This window comes from Asterias amurensis, chromosome 16 (assembly GCF_032118995.1).
Source record: "Asterias amurensis chromosome 16, ASM3211899v1".
Lineage (NCBI taxonomy): Eukaryota > Metazoa > Echinodermata > Asteroidea > Forcipulatida > Asteriidae > Asterias > Asterias amurensis.
The window spans coordinates 14,107,608-14,135,246 of NC_092663.1; the positions used below are offsets into that span (position 1 = coordinate 14,107,608).

The 27,639-nt window shown below is 39.7% G+C and overlaps 1 protein-coding gene across 3 annotated transcripts; it reads left to right on the plus strand.

Moving 5' to 3' along the window:
* Positions 1 to 27,537, plus strand: LOC139948733 (dnaJ homolog subfamily B member 6-B-like). Of its 3 annotated transcripts, XM_071947025.1 has the most exons (12): positions 1 to 180; positions 8,484 to 8,616; positions 11,546 to 11,655; positions 12,571 to 12,624; positions 13,072 to 13,209; positions 13,558 to 13,642; positions 16,693 to 16,758; positions 19,696 to 19,761; positions 21,961 to 22,068; positions 22,819 to 22,912; positions 24,126 to 24,903; positions 25,018 to 27,537. In XM_071947025.1, the coding sequence occupies exons 2-10, from the start codon at positions 8,552 to 8,554 to the stop codon at positions 22,910 to 22,912; spliced, it is 786 nt and encodes a 261-aa protein (XP_071803126.1). In that variant the 5' UTR covers positions 1 to 180; positions 8,484 to 8,551; the 3' UTR covers positions 24,126 to 24,903; positions 25,018 to 27,537. The 3 variants fall into 3 exon arrangements, with proteins under 3 accessions (XP_071803126.1, XP_071803125.1, XP_071803127.1); XM_071947024.1 differs by having other exon boundaries at positions 22,819 to 24,903; XM_071947026.1 differs by lacking the exon at positions 16,693 to 16,758 and having other exon boundaries at positions 22,819 to 24,903.
* The last annotated feature ends 102 nt before the right edge of the window (positions 27,538 to 27,639 follow it).

The following is a 27,639-nucleotide window of genomic DNA, read 5'->3' on the forward strand; positions in this document are numbered from 1 at the left end:
CACAACAAAAACAGAAATCGCGAAATTTCTATTTGTGTATTTTTGTGAAGTACCGTTGGCAGTTTCCCCCCATAAACACATTTTAAACTGACTTTTCGCAATCACAAATCGAAAGAGAAGACGGCACAGCTGCGATATCAACCAGTGATCAACCCACCATCGAAAACACAGCTTAAAAAGGTATGAAAAATATGTTTTTTTCTCTAACAAATTATATCCTTTGCGCTCATTTCTCGGAGAGCTTGTCTGTGCTGTGGGTTCTGTTGGTGTTTTATTGGGCCGGGGAAGGCAGGCCCTGGGCACCCGAGCAGAGCACGGTATGCACTCGCATTCCACGCAATCCTCGGTCTCTGGAAACTGGTCTTGCTGTGTTCATCGGTGGCCTCTGCGGTCTAGGGTCATGTTTCCTTTGCGAACTCGGCTTGCATTTTACTCAGGATTGGTGGTAGATTATCGTAGATTATTCTCGGAATATTGTTCATTACATTTTTTTGCTGGTTTGATTTGAGTGCTCAGCTTTGTTAGGAGTAGGCCTACTTACTTAATTTCAACATTTTTACCAATGACAATATCAAGTCTTTTCGAGACCAATCTAAAATATGGGTAACTTTCCGTATGGTGCCACCACCTTTTCACTCATTTTTACAGAAAGGGATATCTCATTGAGGTAAATTAGATTATATTATTTCATATTGAATGAAAAAGTGGTGCCGCCATACAAAACTTCTTCTCTACTATTAATATTATGAAATACCATTTTTGGTGATACAAAAAATTAGTGAAAAGACGACAGTTGGGTCATCCTCCATGGTTGGGTCGAATCCCCCATATAGTAGCATCTGTTCCATTTGTTCTCCCAGTCAATGACTGAGTCACCAACTCTGGTAGTTGCGATAACGTAACCCTCGTTATCGCAGCTACAACTCTGGATGTCTTCAACAAGAGCCCCCATACAAAATGCTAAAATAAATAACTGCTTTAACTTGCACGTATACTGATCTTTTTATGCCTTGAGTTTTGTCGTCAACTCTGCACCCTCTACTCTAGCATGGAGGTAGCAAAACCTCCATGGTGTGAGTATAATCCAGATAAGAGGAGGTTTCTGCACAGTGATGATGACGTACTGTTAACAATTTGTGCCATGTTTGTATCGTTTTACATGTAGATGGATTGCACCAAGCGTCAACATCCGCAATATACACGTATGCACTTTTGCATTGTTAATCATCAAATATGGCGGTTGATGACGCTTTAGCCTTTATGCACGTATCAATTGTAGTCCCGGCCCTGGGGGACCCGGGACTAGCGGCGACTTGGCCGGGGATGTAAAAATGGCTCGGCGTGATAGTCCCTGCCATGCCCCGCTACGGCCCGGCCGGGCGGGGCCCTTGTTTTTTGTACATCCACGGCTATACACAGGCCCCGGCATGCGGGGCATCTTATAACAAACCCCGCACGATCCCGGCCCCGACATGCGGGGCATTTATAACAAACCCCGCACGATCCCGGCCCCGACATGCGGGGCATTTATAACAAACCCCGCACGATCCCGGCCTCGACATGCGGGGCATTTGTTACAAACCTTGTGCTATCCCGGCCCCGACATACGGGGCATTTGTTACAAACCTTGCACTATCCCGGCCCCGACATGCGGGGCATTTGTTCTGACTGATGGCTATTTACCCCTTGCTTGCAGCAGAGAGCCGCGGATCGGAACGCTCAACTGCAAATTAATGTGCGTCTATCATTTCCACTGTTTTTTGGGGGTCAATACCTTGTCAACCTCGTTTCCAGGTGTACGATTTTGCCGTGCCATTTTTTATATTTCCCAGAATGCTTTGCTCGGTCAATACCCGTCATTTGCATAATAAACATGATTATTTTTCAACACAAGGAAGCCGTACATATGATGTAGACCAGTAGCTGACATTTTCACTTGCGATCGCTGTTGTGCTTGATGAGGTCGTATTGATCAGGACTGAAAATTTAAAACGTCTTCGTTTTTAAAATCAGCTTTCATTATTGATGCATACATGCATGTTTTTGTTTATATTTCAGTTCCCAGGTTTTATAAGCCCATGATAAGGATATCTGTTGTTTGATTTTATGTTTTCTTGACAATGGGGTCCTTACTCTGGGATCTAGAGTAGAGTGGGCCAGTGCATGTAACGTAACCGTGGCATGATCATCAACAGCACTTTTTTGACAGTTAATATTGCATGAACATCACACAACACACGTACACACGTGCGCGCACACAGAACAGTCAGTTGTCAAGTTAGCACATTGCCTGGTACCCAACAGATATTTTTGATCACGATTACCCACTGATCAGTGCGATTACCAGTTTAATAGACTGTGCAAGTCTCGCGCGTACCGGAACGAGAAAATACGTTAAACAAAGAACATATTATAATTGTTTTTCTTTTTTAAATCAAATGTTTGTTTTAAATTATATCTATGAAGAAATGTGAACAATAGAAATACTCATTTCAAGTTTTATAAAATGTATTTTAACTTTTGTATTGAATACAAAAATAATTTGTTAAATATTACGTTTACGGCAAAGCCCTGAAATGAAACTGGTTACATCGGCCTGTGTGCGCGTGCGTAAACGGATCGGATCGAACCGTGCCACACTGCTGCTGGCTGTGCGTCCGTCGACGAAATATGGACAGCTTTTCATTCAAGGCCGGCTAGGTATGTCCCCGCTATTGTCCCGGTAGGGCGGGGAAACAAATTGTACAACCTCGCCAAAGACCCCGCTATTGTCCCGGTAGGGCGGGGAAACAAATTGTACAACCTCGCCAAAGACCCCGCTATTGTCCCGGTAGAGCGGGGAAATAAATTATACAACCTCGCCAAAGACCCCGCTATTTTCCCGGTAGGGCGGGGAAACAAATTGTACAACCTCGCCAAAGACCCCGCTATTTCCCGGTAGGGCAGGGAAACAAATTGTACAACCTCGCCAAAGACCCCGCTATTTTCCCGGTAGGGCGGGGAAATAAATTGTACAACCTGGGCAAAGACCCCGCTATTTTCCCGGTAGGGCGGTGCACGGTTTTTGCACATCCCCGTCTATGTCCCGGCTACCTCTGCCAAAGTCCCGGGTCCCCCAGGGCCGGGACTACAATTGATACGTGCATTAGTGTAATCCATCTATTGATGATTGCTTACTTTTTAGATTGAACAATTTGAAACGATCTAACAAATGCTCAATATATTCAGATTTTGCAAGCTGCACCAGTCCCCTGCCCTCGGAAATATTTCCTGATAAATTGCTTCAGGGTTCTCATCCCCAGGATTTTTAAAAACTGAGGCATTCTGGACTCAAATTTGGGAGTAATGTCCTCAGAATGCCTTTTTTACACTGGTGTTTTTCTTTGGTTAAATTCTACTGTTTTCAATCATTTAACTGAACATTCCTATTTGAACAACAAAAGCACTCAGAAAGACATGTTGAGAAGATTTATCTGAGCTGTCTTTGTTAGTGTACTCCATCAGGCCTGATTCCTCACGGTGGTAACGAAGGCGATTGCCGCCATGCCCCCTGGGCCCAACTTCATGGCTCTGCTTAGCGTAAGCACAGAATCGGCGCTTACGGAAGCAGGGAATTCTGTGCTTACGGCAAGCGTATTTCACTGGTTAGCGGCGAATTTGGGCTTCTGCGCGTGCGACTTCACGTTACTAGGCATTCTACGCTTACAAGGCTAGCGCAGAAAATCTGCGCTTGCACGTAAGCAGGGAATCGCGATCGTAAGCGCAGAATTCGGCGGTAAGCAGAGCCATGAAATTGGGCCCTGGTCATTGCCCTGGTGCCCTTGAAATGCTCCAGTAGAAATTTACATTCCTCATTCATAGGGTGCCCTTTACCAATGAGAAAATGCCTTGGTGCCTTTGCCCTTTCAAAATTGAAGCATACAGACCAGCTTCATTACTAAGTGAAATTAAAACCTGTAGGCCCATTTATTGTTATTCCTGACTCAAGCTCAACATTTATTTGAACTATCACCCCCATTCTAAAACAACTACACTGGCTCCCTATCTCTCAACGAATCATCTTCAAGCTGATGCTCATTGTCCACAAAGCTCTAAAGGAAAGGCTCCCCACTATATTTCTGAACTGCTTCAAGTTTACACTCCTTCAAGGAATCTTCGATCAAGTTCCATGCTTCTCCTCATTGAACCCAAGTCTCGACACTCATGGGGTGACAGGTCTTTTTCTGTAGCCGCGCCACGCATCTGGAACTCTCTACCACTTAATCTTCGATCTTGTCTTTGTACCGCAAAATTCAAGTCTCTTCTCAAAACTTATCTTATGTCACAGGTTTTCAATGACTAATTTTGTTGTGTCTGTTTTCTTTGTGTTGTGTTTTTGTTTTGTTTTGTTTTGGTTTACTGCGCCTTGAACACCCAGCAGGGTGGATATGTGCGCATTACAAGTCTTATTATTATTATTATTATTATCATTTGTTTTACATTACACATGTATGGAATATGGATTCCAGACAGTAGGTCAGTTGAACACATTAACAAGACTGCTTGACATGTCTGGGGCCAATTTCATAAAGCCTGTAAGCACAAAAATTTGCTTAGCATGAAATTTCTTCCTTGATAAAAACAGGATTACCAACCAAATTTTAATTTGTTGCATCTTGCTTTTTACTGACGTTCAGCTGTTGTTTGCTTATCCTGTAAATAATGTGGAAATTTGGTTGGTAATCCTGTTTTTAGGAAGAAATTTCATGCTAAGCAAATTTTTGTGCTAACAGGCTTTATGAAATTGGGCCCTGGTCATAGTTTACTGGCCTGACCACTAAAACTCAAGGCCTCGAGCCTGCGGTCCAGCATTGTAAAATTTGAGCCTGCACTTAATATTTATGCAGCTGTTAAAAAATGTAAAGTTCACAAAGGCTGATTAGGGCCTTACATTTTGACCTCAAAATAATGAGTCTTTCTCAAAGGCTGTAGTGATTGCAGCCTTTTGAGAAAGACTCTCCTTAGCCCTGGTCGAAATGTGAGACCAAAAACACTTTGTTCTACAATCAGCACTCTCTAGGCCTAATACCAGTGGTGGGTCAGTTGGGATGGTAAGCTGTTTGCAATCGGTTGATTCACACTGCTACAGTGTGCCGTTTATTGTATTTATTAATTATTCAACATAGCACCTCTCCAAAGGATCTTGGCTTACACTTTGTAATCAACTGTGAACTTTAGTTTAAAAATATTATGTTTTAACATTGAATAAAAATACACTGCACTAGGCCTATAGCCTAAGCAAAGACTTTAAAAAAAGACTGCAATTGCATACAAATTCTCTTATAACAGCAAATGTTCAAAGATAATGTACTTAGGTAAATAATAATTTTAATGTACAAAAGCTACATTTTTGTACTTGCACGAATATCACACAGTAAAAATATTAGAAGCTAGGACTCTTTAGGATTAGAAAATAAAAGACCACAAGACAGCATATGCTGCTTTGGTTTAATCTATTTTTATTATGATTAAATGTGTAACCTTTTCTGGAACTGTTGAAACTAGATTCTTAGGAAATTCATCCTGGCTAAACTCTCTGGTTAGAATAATATCAGATTGTAAACACACCACTGACATTTTCTTGACTTTTAGCAGCAAAGTGTCAACTGTGCTGTAAACACAGCAGTACACACAGCAACCGTAGCCGGTTACACAATGCTCATTGCAAATAATATAGACCATTGAGTATTGTACGCAAACAATAGAATTCCTCCACTTTGTCCGAAGTGATGTTCTTTTGTGATACGGATAGCGGATAGCGGTAAAAACTCACTCCTGAAGGTTAAAAGTACATGCAGTGGTTATCCTTTTAGCATTGTGCATACAAGGTTTAGTATGACGTACGTGTACGTACACATGTGATTACAGTACAGGCTTCTGATGTCTGATGGTGTATTTCAAAATAACTTTGTTATGAGTCAAAGAAAATCTATTTAAAAAACAGGAACAGGATTTGTACAGTGCCAGGGCTTGAAATTCCTAGAACATTTTTTAACAGACGACGTACACGTATGTATGTATCTTGTATGTCAGGTTGTAGCCTTTTTACTGGTTGATACTACATGTATGCTTAGTTTAAAAATTCCAACAGAAATTTATTACAAGTCTTGTACATTTCAAACCTTGACAGCCCCTGTCCAACTAGTAATCATTGTGTATGTCTAATATACTATAAAATAAAATAAAATACTAATTGTAATAATCTTTTTACAATTTCAAGTGAAATAGATGAATGCTCCGATGTTTACTGGACCAGGGTAAAAGGAAACCATTGGGCAAAACACAAATGAGGTGAAAGATTGTTTACTTCAGCTGCCCCTTTATTATGGAATGACTTACCTAACTTTCTCCATCACTAGCTTTGTTGTTCAAATCTTCCTTCAAGACTCCCCTAATGTGGACTGCATATTATTAAACATTCCCCTCTTCTGATGTGACTCTGCGCCATCATCCATTTGGGGCCTAGAGCATCCCTCCAAGATGAACAGCAGAGCTGAGCATTTTAAATAAGGGAATAAAAGGGTAGCGACGAGTTCTTAATCGACCGGTTAAAACCTTGCACGGTCGTGCCCGTGGCGATAAAGGCCCGAACCGCGGCAGGGTCGTGGGTCATGGCCGTGCGTTAAAGGCTCGACCCCTGCAAGGTTTTAAACGGCCGATTAAGAACGAGTCAACTACTCTTTTATTCCAGTTCATAAATGCCATTTTGGTAAAAAGATGTAATAAAGTAGGAAACTCTGTAAAAAACTTTCTGTTTTCCGACGTCCTTGAGCTCTTTACATGTGGTGCACTTTTAGAAGACAGTTTTCAGATATTTATTTGGGCGCTTAGTACGGCATCCTCGTATTCACAGGGGCTAAAATGGCACAGTGGTCAAGGTGGATCACCCCTGGAAATGAGGTTGTGGGCTAACCTGCACAATGGTATCCGAAATCAACTTGTTATAAACAGCTCAAGCTGGTCATTATCAACCATTTAAACACCCCCACGTGACGCGCTCTCACCCAATAGGATTAGCAAAACTGTCTGGGGTATTTATGAATGAAAATTATAACTATTACAAGACCAAAATCAAAACGAGAACAAAAAATCACATTATGTGTACATTAGAATACTTTTAGTCTTATTACACACATATTGACTGGCATATATTTCAGTCTTTAGTGCTACAAACAAGTCTATCCTCCCTCGTGCCTGTGAGTGACCAAAAAAGAGGGACCTTTTCCTGTGGCCGAAGGCCGAGGGAAATAGGTCCCTGTCACAGGCACGAGGGAGGATAGACTTGTAGCACTAGAAACCAAAATATGCCAGTCCAATGTTTTATAACACACCACGGTTTAGAATGTGAAATAGAAACAGAAACTTTGCAGGGTTTTCATCAGATCCAAAATCAAAGTTTAAGCATCAAGACATACATACAGTTGGATATCAGGCTATTATTCTTCATTAGTCAGTTCTTCAAATTAAAAAAACCACATTCATAAATACCTCAGAGAGTTTCGCTATTCCTACGTATTGGTGGAGAGCGCGTCACGTGGGTATGTATAAACCTTTGTTTATGACCCGTAAAAAGTGTTAATTCATGGGCGTGACACGCGACCTTGCACCTGTTGTTAGAAGACAGTTTCTTCATTCCTATTGGTCAAGAGCAACGGCTGAAACAGTTGTGCCACATAACGCGATACGCGCGAAGCCCACAGCATTCCCTTATAAGGAGTTGTTTACGGGAGGGTGGCGGAGGGCTCTACCAATTCATAGCTGGAGGGGTGTTGTGTTATAAGGTTCTTTATAATCTACTTCGACTTCGTCTCGGTAAATTATCAAGAACCAGGCCTTGTTGGGATTAAACCACTAGTTGAAAACCTCATCACCACACCTCTTCCCTTAATATTGACCACACTTTTCCGGTTTAAAATATACTGGCCTATATAGACCGTTTTGAATACGACGTCACTACTCAAATATCTGCCCTACAAAATGGCATCTGTTTAGAGACGCTGCAAACAGTTTGCCCTACATGATGGCTACTTTCATAGCAACAAAGGGGTTATTCAATATGGTCTGGAGACTAAAACTACTGGCCTCGTGCCCGGGGTCCAGTGTAAAATTCGAGCCCTGACAACTAATTTTTATAATGTATAGGCTGAAGTACTAATTGTGATTTTATACTCCCAGGCCTGATGTCACAGAGGCAAAGAAGGCGATGTGCCTCTGTGCCCCATGGCAGGCCCATGGCAATTGCCTTGGTTTCCTTGAAATTCTCCAGTAGAAATTACAATATCCTCATAGGGTGTCCTTTTCCACGGAGAAAGTGCTTTCAAAAATGACACATGCAGGCCTGCGCTTCTGCGGCCGTTTGCAACGCTTTCTCTCTCGAATACAATGTATGTAGTCTGCAAAACTTTCAATCTAACCATGATGATTTGTTTTTCCCTCTGCATTAGGTGACTGAGCAGTCCTACATTTATAGAAAGCTCGGAGGTGCTTCTTCTGGCACAGAGAGACAGACAAAATGGTGGATTACTACGGCGTCCTTGGCGTTCCCAAAGGCTCCTCGGTAGACGAAATAAGAAAAGCGTAAGTGATTATTAGGGCAGAAAATTGCATGGAGTGCATCCAGGGAAGTTTGATGTAATGCTCACTTTTCGTCTAGAATTAATTCACAGACAATAATATGTTAAAGGAACACGTTGCCTTGGATCGGTCAAGTTGGTCTTTGAAATTCGTTTGAAACCCTTTTTTTAAAAATCAAAAACGCATTGGTTAAGCCCCTATAGATACATTGTGTAATTTAATAGAATACAATGATACACACAAACATGCCTCGAAATTGTATGGTTTTCCTTTTACGTTGTGAACAAGTAAGGTCGGCCATTTTGTGAAGTCAAAGATTTTACTCCATTAAACGGCCGACCGTGTAAGCTGGCGACGTAAATGGAAAACCGTGCAATTTTGATGCATGTTTGTGTGGATCATTAAATATCCTTTTTTTTAAATTATCTATCTAACCAATGCATTTCATAACAAACGGTTTCAAACGCTTTTCATAGACCAACTCGCCCGATCCAAGGCAATGTGTCCCTTTAATGGGCAAGTTTGTGATAGTTGGTGTTTGCGATGTATTTCAGAGAAAAAATATATGTGGTCTTGACCAGCCTGACTAATGAGTGTTACCAAAATAAGTTACTGTAAAAATTTCCTAAAAAGAAAGAAAAAAAAAAAAAAAAATCATGAAAAACTCATTTTTAGAAACAGCACTTAGGTACGCTTGCTCTTCAGGCCGTTTCACAGTTATAGGAAATATAGTTGGTCCTTTTCACTGAAATCAACCAGATATATAGCATGTTTTAAATATAGTCTTGACTCAATTATTCCGTCTCATGGCACCTTTAGAAGAAATCAACTTAATTATTCTGTTTGCTGTCCACAGCTGAGTAGTGAAATGATTTAGATTTCAGAATGTGCTGTATACGTGGACTAAGTGTACATGTGTACATAATAATAACATATGCCAGCTGCCTTCTTTTGAAGTTTTATACATTCATATTTGTGCAAGTCATATATAAGCAATTGAGTTATTGCATTTATGTGCAGTGAACATGCACTGTGTGTAATGCACAGTGCTGGGATATGCCAAGTAAAGCGGAAGAGTGTACCAGTACTAGTAAAATGTCAATGCGCTATGTGTGTGTGTATATTTGTACGGCTGTACGGTTTGTTTGTGTTACAATGTGTTTTGAATATTTCAACCAGCCAGTGCGGCTGGTGCTGTTGAACCAGACCGTTGGTCTCGTCGGCTGGCTTTGGCTACTTTTCAAGGAGCAATGTACTCTTGGCATGGGAAACAGATTCAAAATGGTTGGCAGAACCTTAAGCCAGAGCTAGAGTCTAGACTAGGGCTCTATTTCACTAAGCACTAATTCCCAAAGATGAGTTGACAGTATCACCGTAGTGATATGAGCGCCTTCTTTAGGCGGATACCGGCGCTCCACTAAGTGTTCTTTATAGCGTTGTGACATCACACTTTACTTAGCAACCTATGAATGATTTGCAGTTTAAGATCAATCTTGGCTCTTTGTAAACTTGTCCCCAGGGCCTGTTTTTCGCAGAGAGCTTCAGATTGATCCTTGAAGTGGGAATTAGTTTGAACTGCTAAAGTGTGATGTCACACTACCAGTCACTACTGCCAGGGCCCAATTTCATAGCGCTGCTTAACGGTAAGCAAATTTGCGTGCTTACTGTAGCAGAAAAATTTGCTTAAGCCTTAGCGTATTTCACAGGTTAGCTGAAAAATTGGGCGTCCATGTTGCGTGTTTACTGTGGATTTACATTGTGACAGCATTTATTTTCGAGCATTAAGCACCGGAAGGTTAGCATGCCTTTTCGTGTGTTTGCGGTGTAGCAGCGCTATGAAATAGAAATTGCACAGTAAGCACAAAATTGGCCGCTAAGCAGCGCTATGAAATTGGGCCCAGCTCATCATAAGATGGACCATGGACGGACAAAGCACTTTATGAAATCAAGCCCAGAACCCTGATTGCAAAATTGCATTGTCAATCACAAATGGCAGATACAAAAGTGTGGCTGTGCCAAGATGTACATGTAGAACGAAGAGCTACATGTACTCCAGTAGCTTTTTCCCTCGTACTGCATCTCCTTGGAACTCCTTGCCTGAGTGCATGTTTCCCTTCATCCTATAATAATAATAATAATAAGACATTTGTAAAGCGCCTAATGCAAAAGCCTCTAAGCGCATGAAAGAAACAATAAAATAAACAATTAGAGAAAGATACAAGATACAAATAGGCAAATTACAAAAAAGAAGCTTTAAACAAATGAGTTTAAACCTATGAGGAATATCAATTCTTACCTTCAGCTCCACTGAGTTTCTGCATTTCTATGTTTTCTTCCTTGTAGCCCTTTACCTAGAGTGGCTTTTAGCCTTGTTTTGTGCGAACTTGCATACAAAAAGTTGCCATTGTGTATACCAACAGACCAATCATGCTCTGGTGAATAACTTTTTGTGCTCAGTATGGGGCATGGTGTTCCCAGCCCAACCCCCCAAATTTTGTCTTTATTGTTTACTTGGAATCACAGCTGATTTTTTTTTAGGCGTTAGGGGGGGGGGGGGGGGGGGGGGGAGGGGGATGTACATGTACATGTACTTCCTGTACCAGAGGAAAGTGTGTTAAAGTTTTGGAACATTTGGGGGATACCCTCTGATTCTGGCAAGGTATGCGGGATATGAAAGGATCTATAAAATGGCTGGCATCACATTTTTCTGTTGGTGACATTTTTCAGCGAGTTGACCAACCTTTTGAAACCATTCTACTGCAAGGGCTGTGTACATCAGGGTGGCACAAGTGCGGACAATAAAAACACCTAGAGACCCATATTGCTTGACGTTTCCCAATTTTGATCACCTTTTTGAAGTTTATATAAAAAACAAAATGTGAGCCAAGAATTCTTAACTGAAAGTGTCGATTTTTCCTTTGAATATCTACAGATACAGAAAGAAAGCGTTAAAATGGCATCCGGACAAGAACCCTAACAACAAAGACGATGCGGAGAGGAGGTTTAAGGAGGTGTCTGAGGCGTATGAAGTGCTCTCAGACAGTAAGACAATACTTTATGTTGAAAATAGTAGGGTGTCATGGCGGAGCGGTTTACCCATCAAATTCAAGTTCTGGTGGTTAAAGACACTGGACACTATTGGTAATTGTCAAAGATCAATCTTCTCACTTGGTGTATCTCAACATATGCATAAAATAACAAACCTATGAAAATTTGAGCTCAATTGGAAGTTGTGAGATAATAATTATGAAAGAAAAACCTGAAGTTGTGTGCTTTCAGATGCTTGATTTTGAGACCTCAAATTCTAATTCTGAGGTCTCGAAATCAATATTCGTCAAAAATTACTTCTTTCTAGAAAACTATGTTAGGGCTACTCAGAGGGAGCCGTTTCTCACAATGTTTTATACTATCAACAGCTCCCCATTACTCGTTACCAAGTAAGGTTTTATGCTAATATTTAGTACGAGTAATTACCAATAGTGTCCACTGCCTTTAAGTGAGCGGAGTGTGGGTTTGAATCATCGTTTTGACACTTGTGATGCTTAACTTAAAAATTGCTTCTCTTGGCATTAAATGACTGAGAATATTTCTATTTCCCTGGACAAGTTGCAGTCAAATGCAGGTTACTCCCCAGCTCTTATCGGTACCCATTTATGCCAAGCAATTATGATACAGTGCTTTGCTCAAGGACACAAGTGTCACAACTGACCAGGCCAGAATTGGAACCCGCATTCTGTAAATAACAGAACTTGACTCCACCGCCCCTAGACCGCTCGACCACGACACCCCATTACGAGAGTGTGTCACCTTACTGTGTTTTCATTTACAGCATGGTTTGGGGGATGGGTTCTTCTTTGTGTTACATGCTCTGTGGTCGAGTGGTTGTGCCTTCTGGTCCCAGTTGGAAAAATTTGTAATAATTTTCCCCTTCTTCCTCGGGTAATTTTTTCCCCATAGAATCGAAGCGGGATATTTACGACAGATATGGCATTGATGGTCTGAAACGAGGAGGTAAGTGAAACATTTATTTGTTGCCCCAACAGAAAGAATTTTCTCTTTTTTCAATCACCGTACATTTCCCAAATTTGTAAATTAAGCGTTGCCTATTTCCTTTCAAAGGTTTATAACAAAATGTAAAATTATTTTTGGTTGAACAAATTGACTAGAGTGGACTTGAACCTGCAACAACCAGATTAACTGGCCATCGCTCTACCAACTGAACTATCTAAGTCACTTAAGCCAAGAAGATCTTCTTTGAGGAAATTGTTAATTTGTATTAGAATTTTGCAAAGGGTACTACAGCAAAAGCAAAGGCACCACAATTGCTGTGGGTACCGTAGATTAATTTGAGGCCTGCATGACAAATTATAAAAATTGAGGTTTTCAATAAATTCACAGGGTTATGAGAAAGATTTCTAACAAAGTCTGACTTTGAGAATCTTCTTATTCTACCAATAGGTGGATCGGCTCCAAACGATTATAATGATTTCAACTTTGGAGACTTTGGCGGCAACCTCCACTTCACGTTCAGAAATCCAGACGACATATTCAAAGAGTTCTTTGGAACCAGCGACCCGTTCGCAGCTTTCTTTGAAGGTAAGTTTACCGAAGGTTGAGTTAAGTACATTTTTTAAGCAAGAGGTAATTTCTCACTCAAATGTTAAAAGACTTCTGGCCTGAAGCCTTTCTTGCAACTTCAATGACCCATTGAGTCAACATTTTCACAGATTTGTTTCTTTATGCAATATGTATGTTGGTATACTCCACGTGAGAATACTGGTCTTTGACAATTACCAAAGGTGCCCAGTGCCTTTAAAGACAATGATTCCTGAAAAAATTTACACATTCTGCCATTTTCATTCAAAACAAGTTTGGGCAAAGTTGTATTGAGTTTTTAGGATGAATTAATTTTTTAAAATTTAAATGCAAATTTTGTTGCCACAGATTCAAGAATGGGTCATCCGCAAGCACGGGGCCATGGGACGCTCTTTCAGGATTCATTTGGAAGATCTGGTTTTCCAGGCCATGGGTAAGTGTCGTCAGACGATATTTTGTTTAGTTGACTTTGATCAACAGTGTCCTTCGGGTACATAACATCTCTTCTCTTTTTTTTTTAATCACAGCGGCGTAAAGTTCTTTTTCGCGTAGAACTCATGAGCAGCAAATCAAGTTTTCTTTGATTTTCAGTCAGGCAAAATATTCTGCCATTAATAAAGCAAACAAGTTTGTCTTGCTGTTTTGCTTCTAGGATTAGAAACTACTCTACCACTTGGTGAAAAGGAGTTTTGGGGACGTTTGTTGGTAAATGTTTTAAGAAAAAAAATGTGCACAATCGTTTAGTACTGTTAGCAATGGAAACAGTACCAGTCACATACACGTATACAGCAGAGCTTTACATGTATTAAGAGAGTCAGAGTAACTATAAATATAGTTAACTTGCGGGTACAACCATGTGTAAAATCTCTTTTGAGGGAGTTTTGGCTCTAAAAAGAGCTAATTTGGTCGCGATGTTTCAAACAGTATACTCTGCTCGTCTTCAGGAGAGTATACTCTTCGAAACGTCAAGGCCAAACCGTTTTTTTTTTCAGAGCCAACACTCCCTCAAAAGAGATTTAACATGTACATGTATTCATAGTTACTCTCATTCACCACACCATGCAAAGCTTCCAACACCCTTTATTAAAAGAGTTGCGTTAACTTGTGATTGGAAGCAATTTTTGGGTTGAAAAAAAACACAGCATGCACACATAGGGTGCCAGACTAGGCTACACCAAAAATGGCATTCAGCAACCACATGACAACAAAAAACTGGTCCCTCTATAGCCCTTTTTAAAACCATGACTTCAGCTTTGGGTTGAGCTTCAGGCTCCGTCCTCTCGTCTGAAGCCCTGAGCGCGTACGCAAAGCACGCGCAATTTGTCAAAACAACCGCGGGGCCAAGCTAGCCTGAGCCGAGTCTGGAGCAGAAGCCGTGGTTTCGAAAAGGGTCACAACTCTCCAAATACACAGCTCCGGGATATCGATATGTCTGCTGCCACCAAGTGTTGTCAACATGGGAAAAAATAAGGGATCTCCCAAAAGATATCGGGATTAGAATCTGCTCTTTATGTTAACATTTTTTTAACTACATGTAACTTGATCAATCTTTTTCAACCACATTGATTTTCCTTACAGCTTCTTTTGAACAAGGTTTGAATTATAATATAAGCTTGAAATATCTACAAGGTTTTCTTCATTTTGATAGTCTTTATCAGCTTTTAATCTGTTAATTCACTTTCATTTTTCATGATTTGTCACACCAACTTCATTTTCCATTCATTCAAATTCAATAACTCTTCAACCTTGTACTTATTTTCATCTTTAATGCAGGGAGAAAATCTTAACTTCAAACTGAAAAATGAAAAAAGCTTAACATGTACATGTAGCTTTGCTTTGTTTTTTTTAGTCTCAGATAAACTTCTTGCAAAATTAAGGAGGTGCTCCAAGGTTAAATTCAGATGGCATGCAACTCTTCCGCGTTTTTTCTTTCTTTTTTTTTTTACGTGAAAAAAAAAAAAAAAAAAACTTAAAAAAAACAACAACAAAAAACCTGGTTTTTTAAAAGTTTTTTTTGGTTTTATTTAGCCTATATATGCCTGGCAACAACAGTGTACAACTACAATCATGTAAAATAAGCCTAGTACATGCTAACAATGCTCCTAAGAGCATAATAAACCTGAACATTTTCTAGGGTACCATTGTGGGTACCATGTCCCGTGGCGATTCGGCTGCCGCGTTTCGTCTGCCTCGCTCCGCACTTGCGTTGTGACTTTGTGAAAATTTTCCTCTTTTTTTTTCAACGGGTAGTTGCATGCCTGATTCAGTTTTGTGATCCACTCATTTTCCAATAGATAGAGTCCTGAACTGATTGTTTTACCTGGAGCCCCTCTTTTAACAAGTTCCAGCTTATTCACCTGCTAAAAATGACCCAGAATTTCATTGCTCTGCAGATTATAGAACAGTTACATGTATGTGGTTTTTCACTCCTAATCAAAGTCCATTTTTAACATGAATCATTTGATTTCATCTATGAACACGACTGGCTGAAAGCTGACATTCCTAAACATGAGTTAGTTCTGTATCGACCCATTTCATCATTTTTAAAGATGGTTTCTCGATTCACCTTTCCCTGTCAACTATTTGAGACTCAGATTTGGAAATCAGTGTGAAATTTGGAGTGTTCTATTCAACCCTAATGACACAAACTCTGCACTGAACAATAGTTTGTGTACGGTCATGTATTCATGAAATTTGTTTTAAAGGGAAGGTACACGTTTGGTAATTGTCAAAGACCAGTCTTCTCATTTGGTGTATCCCATCATAACCATAAAATAACAAACCTGTGAAAATTTAGGCTCAATTGGTCATCAAAGTTGAGAGGAAATTATAAAAGAAAAAACACCCGTGTTGGACGAATTTGTGTGCTTTCAGATAAGAATAAAAGACTTCTAGCTAGAAATCTTTTATTATTTTAGAGAGAAATTACCTCTTCCTCGAATAATAAGTTACTTCAGAGGGAGTCATTTCCCACAATGTTTTATACTATCAACAGCTCCCCAATGCTTGTTACTAAGTCAGTTTTTAAGTTAATATTTGTTTTGAGTAAATACCAAACGTGTACTTCTCCTTTAACCCTCACACCAATGTGTTTTATAAGCACAGTGTAGTCAGTACTTTCGCGAGTTCTGTGAACAGAATCCAGATGCCAATCACTTGGATGGGATTCAAAATCCCACCAGAGTCCCCTCCGAGTTGTTTGCTTTTTGATTTTGTTCACAGAATCGGGGAAAGTACTAAGTAACTACTAAGTGTACAGTGCTTAAAACACATTAGTGCAAGAGTAAACAATTTTATCCCTGATACAAAAATAACATCTATTAAAAGTGTACATGTTACAAAAATGTACTGTTTGCTGCAAGGTAAACTAAAGACGGGGTTGCACTGAGGTATCCCTCGTTCGGATTATATTTCTACTTTGTCCTTTCCACCTGTTTCTTTGTATTTTCCTCCGTCCCCATTCACTCCTTTCACCTTCTTCAGTCCTCTCGCCACGACGAGTTTCTTCAACCCGTTCGGCGATCCTTGGAGTTTCTTTCAGCCCCGCGGGTAAGACTGGCAACCCAGACACCTTGCCTGTGTATTGATAAATGGGATTCATAAAACTACAATTCGGGGTCATGAGTAGTCTTGGTGCAAGATGTTCTTAGCGTTTTTTTTCCCCTGACTGATTGGTCATAGATACAACTCTGTCACGCTTCACTAATAGCGGGCCGTCGATGGTCATATTTGGCTCTGTCACGCTTCACCATTAGAGGGCGCTCTATACACATCATTGAACTCATTTTCATGACCACGTTGCAATCGTAGTGCCGTGAACATCGCCCGCTAACGGTGAACCGCTGTAGTGCACTGTACAGTGTATGTGCGTTGATGTTAAATAATCTAAAGGTAGCAAAGAAATAATGCCTAGGACGTCTTGCACCAGGACTGGGTCGTGAGGTTGTAGACTTGGGGTCAAAGGTTGGCAGGCACAAAGTGTGCACTGTATCAAAGAACTCCATGGAAATGTAGACTGTACATTATTAAAGTTGGAGGCACATCCCGAATCTTAACCTTTCGTCCTTATGGAGGGTAGAGTACACCCTTAGTGTTAGAATAACAACAATAGTTTTCATGTTGAACCAGATCCCGGTTTGCAATGCATTTTGAACTAACTATTGACCAAAATTACTACAAGATCCGGCGTCGAATTTGTTTTCTTGAGGAAAATGAAAACCCCTTTGCCAAAATTACAAAAAATTTGTGTCTTGATTCAAAGTCCGAACGTTTGACAGTAGCATCGGCTTTGCCAACATACTCTACTTTATCTTGATTCATAGAGAATGAACACTATGGGAGCTGCAGCTTTGCAAGCGTTAGCAATGTCATACCTTAACCTTATCTTTGTTCAAAGAGGGTATGCGCAACAGTAGCAGCTTTGCCAATATTACTGATACATGTACTGTACCCGACACATTTACATTAATTGATGTAAGGAGGTCAAGTACATTAGTAGCTGTATCCATCCTCCATGCTGTAGCTTAACCAGCATTAGGATTGCCATACCTTATCTTGATTCAAAGATAGTAAACGCATCAGTAGCTGCCGCTTTGCCAGCTTTCGGAAATACTCTACCTTATATTGATGCAAGGAGAGTAGGTGCTTTGGTAGCTACAGTTTAACCAACATTAACTACATCAGTAGCTGCAGCTTTGCCAGCTTTCGAAACAGTACTCTACCTTAATACTTGATTCAATTTTGCCACAGACGCTTTGCCACCGTTGCCAATGCCATACGTTGCCAATGCCATACGTTGCCTTAAGGGGTGTCGTGGCCGAGTGGATAAGAGCACCGAACTCGAGCGTTGATGCTTCTGTTCAGCAGAGTGCGGGTTCGAATCCCGGTCGTGACACTTTTGTCCCTGAGCAAGACACTTAACTATATTTGCTTCTCTCCACCCAGGGGTAAATGGGTACCTGTGAGGGCAGAGATGGTTATTGTGATTGTTTTAGCCGAGTAGCGCATGTATTGCGCTTATGCTGTATACTCCCCAGGCAGCTGGGATGGTTTAAGGAATTATTTAAGGCCCAGTGACCAGGGGTAATAATGTCAGAAGCGCTTTGAGACACCCCTTGGGCGTGAAAAACGCTATATAAAAACAGTCTATTATTATTATTATTGGTTCAAAGAGAGTGTAGCACGCTAGCCAGCAGTTTGACCAAAACTATCAGTTGGGTACTGTACGTACAAATTTGAAAGGGCTTACATGTACATGTATGTGTTTCAGTTCACTAACCCAGGCTAACACTCAACGCATGTTCACAAATTAGTGAATTTACAAACATTCTTAACAATCTTCATTATTAACCACATCCACACTTCACAGCTTTGCTCATAACTTTGTGGCTCTATATTTTTTGTTTTTGTTTTACTGGAAAGCCTAACCTGGCTTTCCATAAATATTTGAAGTCACATGGTTGTTTTTCCAGCAAATGTTTCGAAGGAGTTGAACATGGGTCAACTGTGAAATTCGTTGCAAATGTGCAATGTCAAAATTTATATTCGCAGGAATTATAAACCAGACTTTACCGCAGAGAAAAGCATTTACAGTGTGCAGCACTATGGGAGGTATTGACAACTTCTGATACAGTCAATCCGCACCACACTGAAATTCCTTTCATGTTATCTACAAATTATTCATCGGTTTTCATGCGTGACCTTTGTATGAATATTTAATTAGTCAAAAGGGCTTCTGGAATTCTGTCATTTTCGGCATTTTCTGAAAAGTCTCAAATAAAATAATGTACCAGTAAATTGAAGCAAAGGGCATATCTGTCGTTTTGTTTGAAAATAATAGTGAACAAAATGACAGATATATAATACATGTATGCTCTTCGTTTCAATTTACTGCTACATAATTTCTGTCAATACTTTTCAGAAAAAGGCCGAAAAAAAACTGAATTTCAGAAGCCCTTTGGACTAATTAAGTATTCAAACCGAGGTCACGCATGAAAAAACACACAAAACACTGCAGATAAAACCCGGCTTTTAATGTTATTAACGCATGGGCTGCGATTGATTGGATATGGGCCTGCCCAATGCTTTTCAGTCTCCTACATGTTAGGTGCTGAATTTTTTTTAAACTTACAATGAATGATGTCAATGTTGTACATGCCATCTTTCTCCACCCCTCCCCAACATTTTGACCCTTGACCTTTTGACCCTTGACCTTTTGACCCTTGACCTTTTGACCCTTGACCTTTTGACCCTTGACCTTTTGACCCTGACCTTTTGACCCTGACCTTTTGACCCTTGACCTTTTGACCCTTGACCTTTTGACCCTTGACCTTTTGACCCTTGACCTTTTGACCCTTGACCTTTTGACCCTTGACCCTTTGACCTTGACCTTTTGACCTTTTGTTTCTGTGTGAGGCATGATGAGAATTAGACTTGTCCGTGTCTGCATGCAATAACCAAAAACCCACACCCTGCTTGTCCCCACAGTAACTTCTTCACCTCCAGTTTTGACGATGGTTTCAGCGATTTCGGTAGTTTTGGTGCATCATCAGGGTAAGAAGGATATTTGAAATTATTCCAAAACTTTCTGATGAAACAAATTTTCATGAATTTCAATCTTTTGAAGGCTTTAAAGGCACTGGAAACTATTGGTAATTACTCAAAATAATGTTGATAGTATAAAACATTGTGAGAAACTCTGAGGGAATGTAGTTTTTTAGAAAGAGGTATAATTTCTCACTCTCAAATAATAAAAGACTCTGGCCTGAAGCCTGGAGCACATAAAGTAATTCCACAAGGGTGTTTTTTCTTTCATTATTCTCTTGCAAATTCAATGACCAATTGAGCCAAAATTTTCACAGGTTTGTTATTTTATGCATATTTTGAGATATACCAAGTGAGAATACTGGTCTTTGACAAATACCTAAGGTGTCCAGTGCCGACACTGGACACTGTTGGTAATTGTCAAAGATTAGTCTTCTCACTTGGTGTATCTCAACATACAGTGTATGCATAAAATAACAAACCTGTGAAAATTTGAGCTCAATCGGTCGTCGAAGTTGCGAGATAATAATGAAAGAAAAAAACACCTTTGTCACACGAAGTTGTGTGATTTCAGATGGTTGATTATGAGACCTCAAGTTCTAAATCTGAGGTCTCAAAATCAAACTCGTGGAAAATTACTTCAGAGGGAGCCGTTTCTAACAATGTTTTATACTATCAACCTCTCCCCATTACTCCTAACCAAGAAAGGTTTTATGCCAATAATTATTCCGAGTACATGTGTAATTACCAATAGTGTCGACTGCCTTTAAGGGTGGGGATGATCTTGTTGTAATGGGCTTTACTTGCCTTCAACTTGGTGGTCTTGGGTTTGAATCCTGCTTTGGGTCCTATCAAATTATGCCGTACATGTACCTAATTATTAGTCAATTGTACTCTTTCCACAGGTGTGTATTAGCCTCTTATTAAGGCCCATTTTCATAGAGCTGCTTAAGCAGGCGGAAATGCTTTACAGTTTTTTCCTGCTCAGCAAGAATAAACAGTTTGAGGTGAAATGGCATCTGTCTGGCACCTTTGAACAAAGATATTTTAGAGACATCAACTTTAGGGCTAGATAGCTCAGTTGGTAGAGCCGGCATGCTAATTCAAAGGTGGCAGATACATATCCTAATCTAGTCAATGTCTCTTCGTTCAACCTAACAATATACAGTATTATATAGGATTTGAGGCATTGCATGGTGAGGTATCAATGTTTGCGGTAACACCATGTGTGTATCTACTTGCCAGGTAGAGTTTGTTCTTAGAGAACTGTCTTGCTTAATTCTACTACCGCGGAGTAGAATGTTCGGGTGTTCGGGAGACTTCTCAGTTCTGAAAATAACTGTCCTGCTTATTATTAACTATTACCTGGGCGGATGGTTTAGAAATAGGCTGGGACTACTACTTGTTTATAGGATCGTAATTAACTGTACTACCGGAGTCAGTTCTTGGGTTGGTCTCAACGTTTTGACTATAGCTTGCTCTAGTCATCGTCGGGAGACTATACAGATGCCAGTCCAGATAACTGTGGTATTTTAGCTAGTCCTTTTTCCGGTTAGAAGAATTACTGTACGCTTCAGCAGCTCTATGAACTTTGGCCCAGGGCCTTAACAATTGTCTATTCCATCAGATTTTTAGAGTAGCTTTTTAAAATGCACCTCCTGCACTTCAGAGAGTCTGCCGTCGATTTCAGAAAAATTCTTCCTAACTTAAGACTAATCTTAGGACTTAGGACGGGTCCCAACCCTGCACTGTTGCATGCAGACCTTAAGATTAATCCTAAGTTAGGACGAGTTACTCGTCATAAGACGAGTCCTAACTCTTTGTGAAATCGACGGCTGGTGTTTTACCACTGCACAAAAACTTGTTCTAATTGTTATGTATAACAATTTCATCAGCCATGGAAATCTGAGTGATATTTATGTGATGATTTGGACCTTGGGGAAGATGCAGGTATTTAGGGGAGTGGCGACTGCACACATAAGCAGTGATGAGTTTTTGTTACGTGCCCTTTTTTGTGCAAATGCACCCCTGCCCCCCTCATGGACAAGTAGGTCTTATGGACCCTACCGATTATCCAAGTACTGTAGAAGTAGAAGTGTAAAGCTGCTGAGACCTGGGTACAATTTTCACACAGCTGCTAGTTCGATAAGACATAACACAAAGAGCTTGTTATTAAAGTGAATCTACTTGCTATCTTATTCACCACAGGGTTACGTCATTTTCATCTTCGTCATCTTTTGGAGGCGGTCCATCCAACATGCGAAGTGTCTCAACATCAACAAAAATGGTCAACGGCAAGAGGATAAAAACGACAAAGTAAGTTTAGTTTATCCCCCCACCATCTTCCATAAGCCTCTTTGAGATATGGCGGACGCAATGCTACAACACTACATGTGTAAGGTTTGGGTAATTTTTTTGCGGATAGACCATAGAAATAGAGCGTGTGTTGTTCAGTGAAGTGCGCTTTTTAGGCGACGCGACGTTTACACATAACCTATTGACCACCAACGTTCATGGTGAGTGTGGCATCAGTCGCCTCGTGTGATGCGCATATCACGTCCACCATACCTCAAAACATGCAAAAAGGCTTATGGACACTTGGCATAGCAGTACTGCAATTTATAGTCGAAGAGGATGTGTTGAGTTTCTTTTTCTTGAACCTTGTTAGGGTCTACTGCTTTAGTGGATCGTGATTTACATCACTGTTGCTGAGTGAGTGGTTATTGGTCTCAACATTTTTATTAGTCTGCTCTATCATGTCTACAGTCATTGTCAGGAAAATTAGGCATGTCCGTTTTGTAGACTATTCACATTTTGGTGCGCCTTTTTTGGGGGTCCAACATGTATTTCTTTAACGCGTAACAGAAACAAAATTGCAAACTGTATTGATTCCCAGACTTTCAAATGAACTTGAGACCTTCACAGTCTTTAGTCTGGTGCTAATACCAAATTTAATATTCATTGGTGGTTTGCTATATAAAGCAGGTAGGGAAGAAGACATTAAGGGCACAAACATGTAACTCACATAAAATAATTTATTAAAATAATTAAACCTCTCCTCTTTAGGATCAGAGAAAACGGCCAAGAAACAGTCATCAACGAAGAAAACGGCATGATCACGTCAAAATACATCAACGGCCAGCCACAGATTGCAAACTAGGTACGGCAGCGTCTTTTAAAACAGTTTCCTACTTTTCGTTGATATTGTACCCAGACCCAATTTCTTTTGCTCCAACATGAAACACAGCATACATAATATTTGCAGTATCAAAGAAGGTGTACAGTTAGCAAATAGATTTTCAGAAGTGTAATATTAATTCAACCCTTTTATTAGGCTATGTCTAAAGTCAGGCGATACCAGGGCTTCATAAGGCCACAATTCTTACAGCTTAAACTGTTTATTGGACGTATTTTTAACCGGACCTTCTTACTACTTCCTCACCATTTTTGCGGTTTTTCAGAAGTAATTTTTTTTTTAATTTTGTAAACCTTGAAAAAATATGCGCCTACTGAAACATTAAGGCCATGTTACACGAGGCAATGTACAGGCAACCAGTTTCAGGCAACGAGTTTCTAACATTTATCTTAGATGCCACACCTACAAGACATCAAACACTGGATTGGAAATGTATGATCAGATTTGCTGGTTTCATTTTTAAATATGTCACTTAAATCTAGAGGGCTGGTTCTTAAAACTCCACCCAAAAATCTCATAATTATGGTACGTTTCTGGAAGAAAAACAGTTCACTTTTAACATGTTTGTTTGTTTGTTAGCTAACTATCTATATCTGCATGTATTATTTTGTTTAAAAAAGTCATTTCTACAAGATCAACTAAGAACAAGTAATTTTGTATGAATAACTGTAACTGTTGTACCACGTCCCAATGTCCAATGGGTAATTATTTGATATCTGTTGTGAACATAAATTATTTTGTTGATAGATCAAAGAAATGGAAACATTTATACGAAATTTCTTACTCAGCATGCCTAACATTTTGTTTTTCGTTGTGAAAACAAAGACTTGTGTGTAAAAGGTGTCGTCAGAAGTCTTTTTTATAGGCATTTTTCATACATCTTTGACAAAACTTGTTGTTTGTTTCGATTTGCCAGAATATGCTTTTCAAAGTTTGATGTTGCTCTTGTACAAAAAATTGCAAAACTTGTTTTATATTTATTCAGGAATTAGCGTTCTTACTGCGTTATTTAAAAGGCGATAGTTAATTTCTTTGTCTCGTTTGAATGTATTCTTTTCTCATAAAAACTAAATGGACAATATTCTTTATTTAATTTTGTTACCTGTTATTAATAAGGTACTAATTGTGTCCAATTTATAAATCTGAACTAAAACCAGTGTTTTGTTTTTTCTTTTAGTCAGTCTGGAATTTCATCTTTGGAGAGGGCAAGGCTATTTTAGTTTTGTAAAGGGCAATCCCATTGGACATTTTTGTAAAGCCTATGGGGAACTTATGAAGGGGCAACAAGGCCAAGATTAGGGGCAATAGGAGCCGTGGCCTCCGTGTAATTGCAGACCTGGGCCCAATTTCATAGAGCTGCTTAAACAAAAAATTCTGCTTAAGCAAAACATTCATTGCTTAGTAAAATCAGATTACCGGCCAAGACTCCACTCAATTGTAATGCTAAGTAAACAACAGCTTCATACTAGTCATAAGCAATGTATATGGCAGGAAATTTTGGCCAGTAACATGTGTAATATAAGCGAGCTAATTTCGTGCTTAAGCAAATTTTTTGCTTAAGCAGCTCTATGAAATTGGGCCCTGCTCTAAGGAAAGACATTAATTAACACTGTAAATATAATATCTTAAAGTGTCTGATAATTTGTCCCTTTATATAGTGTTTTTATTTTACTCAGTGCATGTTGAAGTAAGTGTTAAAAAAAACCAAGGACTTGGGAGTAAGCTGTTAAGTTTGTTTTGGTCAGAACTAAGCTTTAGAAAAATCGGACCCAGTTGTATTTTCCTGTCTTTCTGGTTCGAATCCTGCCTTAGACTTGAGTCATAATATTATGTTGAGTATGAAATGGTGCAAGTTGCAAGGTGATCCAATGTCTAAGGGCCTTGGCCCAACTTCATAGAGCTGCTTAAGCACAAAAAGTAGCTAAGCACAACAAAATTATGCTTACTAGAATAAGGTAACCAGTCAGTGTACAGATTGTGACTGGCATCCTGCTCATTTCTGCTAAGCAGGAAACTGTTAAGCACAAAAAAGTAGCTAAGCACAACAAAATTATGCTTACCAGAATAAGGTTACCAGTCAAGGTACAATGTCACATGTACAGATTGTGACTGGCATCCTGCTCATTTCTGCTAAGCAGGAAACTGTTAAGCACAAAAAGTAGCTAAGCACAACAAAATTATGCTTACCAGAATAAGGTTACCAGTCAAGGTACAATGTCACATGTACAGATTGTGACTGGCATCCTGCTCATTTCTGCTAAGCAGGAAACTGTTAAGCACAAAAAAGTAGCTAAGCACAACAAAATTATGCTTACCAGAATAAGGTTACCAGTCAAGGTACAATGTCACATGTACAGATTGTGACTGGCATCCTGCTCATTTCTGCTAAGCAGGAAACTGTTAAGCACAAAAAGTAGCTAAGCACAACAAAATTATGCTTACCAGAATAAGGTTACCAGTCAAGGTACAATGTCACATGTACAGATTGTGACTGGCATCCTGCTCATTTCTGCTAAGCAGGAAACTGTTAAGCACAAAAAGTAGCTAAGCACAACAAAATTATGCTTACCAGAATAAGGTTACCAGTCAAGGTACAATGTCGCATGTACAGATTGTGACTGGCATCCTGCTCATTTCTGCTAAGCAGGAAACTGTTTAGCAATGTTTTTGTTGCTAAAGCAGCTCTATGAAATTGGGACCAGGAAGGCTTTTAACAGGCAACCAGTTCCAGGCAGTCTCCATGAAGGGAAGCCATTCACAGTTCAATGTTCACATATTTTTCTTGGGGATCGTAAGCAAATGTTTGAAGGACTCCTGTGCTTCCAAAGTGGTCCTGTAGCATGCACTGCAGTTGGTTGCCTGCGAGTTGCCAGTAAAACTTGCTTCGTATGACGAGGCTAAAAACTGAACATTTTCGAATTTTTGTTGTAGTGGTCACTCATCTTGTCCGATACTGTCGATAAACCAGAAGGATACAGTGATATCCACTCAAATGCAACCCACTGTATTTAGTTGCAGACTTATAAATATTTAAAAAGGTTTTGTTATCAATATTCAAGACATTTTGTCTGAGATAAAAAAAGCCCGCTTAGATTTGAGATTTTTATATGAAAAACCACTGTGTGGCATTTCTAAATTTATCAAATATTATAGAAATTAACAATAACAAGCAGTATAGTAATACGTAATCATTTTATAATATATGGATGGTATAATTGTTGCTATCCCATGTGGAATTTTCTATACTGCAGTTCACAATGTATTGAACGTTATACCGTTTTGTTTTTTGTGCGCTAGTGTTGCTCCATCATGATATGATTTTTTATGGGGCTTTTGCTGATGCCGGTGTCAGATGCAATTGTGTCCGCCGGACACTTTTGCATATGCAAAAACCGTCCGGTGACTGTACATGTATGTGCGCGCGTGAGCGAGCGTGCATGCACTGAACCTACGTATATTGCAGCATGAATATTCACGTATTTTATTATTGCAGCGAATACCCAACGGCCGAACATTTCCCATGTCGTTCATGACATGCACTCAGCTTGTAAAAAGAAAATGGCGAACGTGTTCCGTCGACCAAGGGCGTTTAATTTATTGCAAGGACGGTTTTGCATGGGGGGGACACAACTGCACATGCAAATGTGTCCGGGCGGACACAATTGCATTATGCGACAGCGTCCGGGCGGACACGATTGCATATGTAAAAACGTCCGGCAGACATTATTGAATATGCAATAAGGTCCTCCGGATAGTATTGCATAGAGGACATAATTGCATGCGACACCGGTTTCATAGTAGCCTGGACATCTAACGTCACACTTCGAGGGGGGGGGGGGGGGGTGGACTCAAAAGTGGAGGAAAGTTGAGAACAATAGGTTTATATGTGATTGTTTTATTGTATTTTTGATTAGCCAGAACTTTGACATAACAAATGGACGATGTAATATTTTGACCGCCTTCTTGTGTCCAACATAATGTTTTTAAACTTAACTTGTTATTGCGTAATTCTGATTGGTGATATTTCAAATACTGTAAGCACAATTATTTCAAATGACATGCTTAGCAAATTTCTCCGCTAAAGCAAACATCAGCATAATTTACAGAGTATATTGGCTGGTAAACTGCTTCTTTTAAAAGCCTCTTTTTTTTTATGTGCAAAACAATTTTCAGTGTGCTTAGCATCTAAGATTGGGCCATGTTCCTGTTACATTAACAGCGGTAATAAAGTTGGACACAAAATGGATTAAATCTGGCGGCCATGTTTTTTTTTTTTATTGAGTTGTATACACTCCTTGTTTTTGTTTGTCTTTTTCGTCAAAAATAAGATTTAAATTATATTTATTATTTATTTGTACGATTTCTCTTGGATTTGATTGACACAAACCTAAGTTACTTGAACTAGTTGGTTTTCTGAGAAGATTTGCTTACTGGTTTCAACTGGGCAGGGAACCTGCCACTAGTCGGTCAGTGTTTACATACTGGTGACCTGTTTTTGGTAAGCAAGATTTTTGTTTGTGCTTAGCCTGTATGAACACATCTAATGACTTGGTCATAGACACGTGATTAAAAAAAAAAAAAAAAAAAAATCTAATGACCGGCCTTTTCGAGATTATGTTTTTTTCTCATTCAGGCTCTGGGTTCTGTAGTTCATGTCCCTGTGTGATAATTTGAGCCGGTGCGTGTTCGAG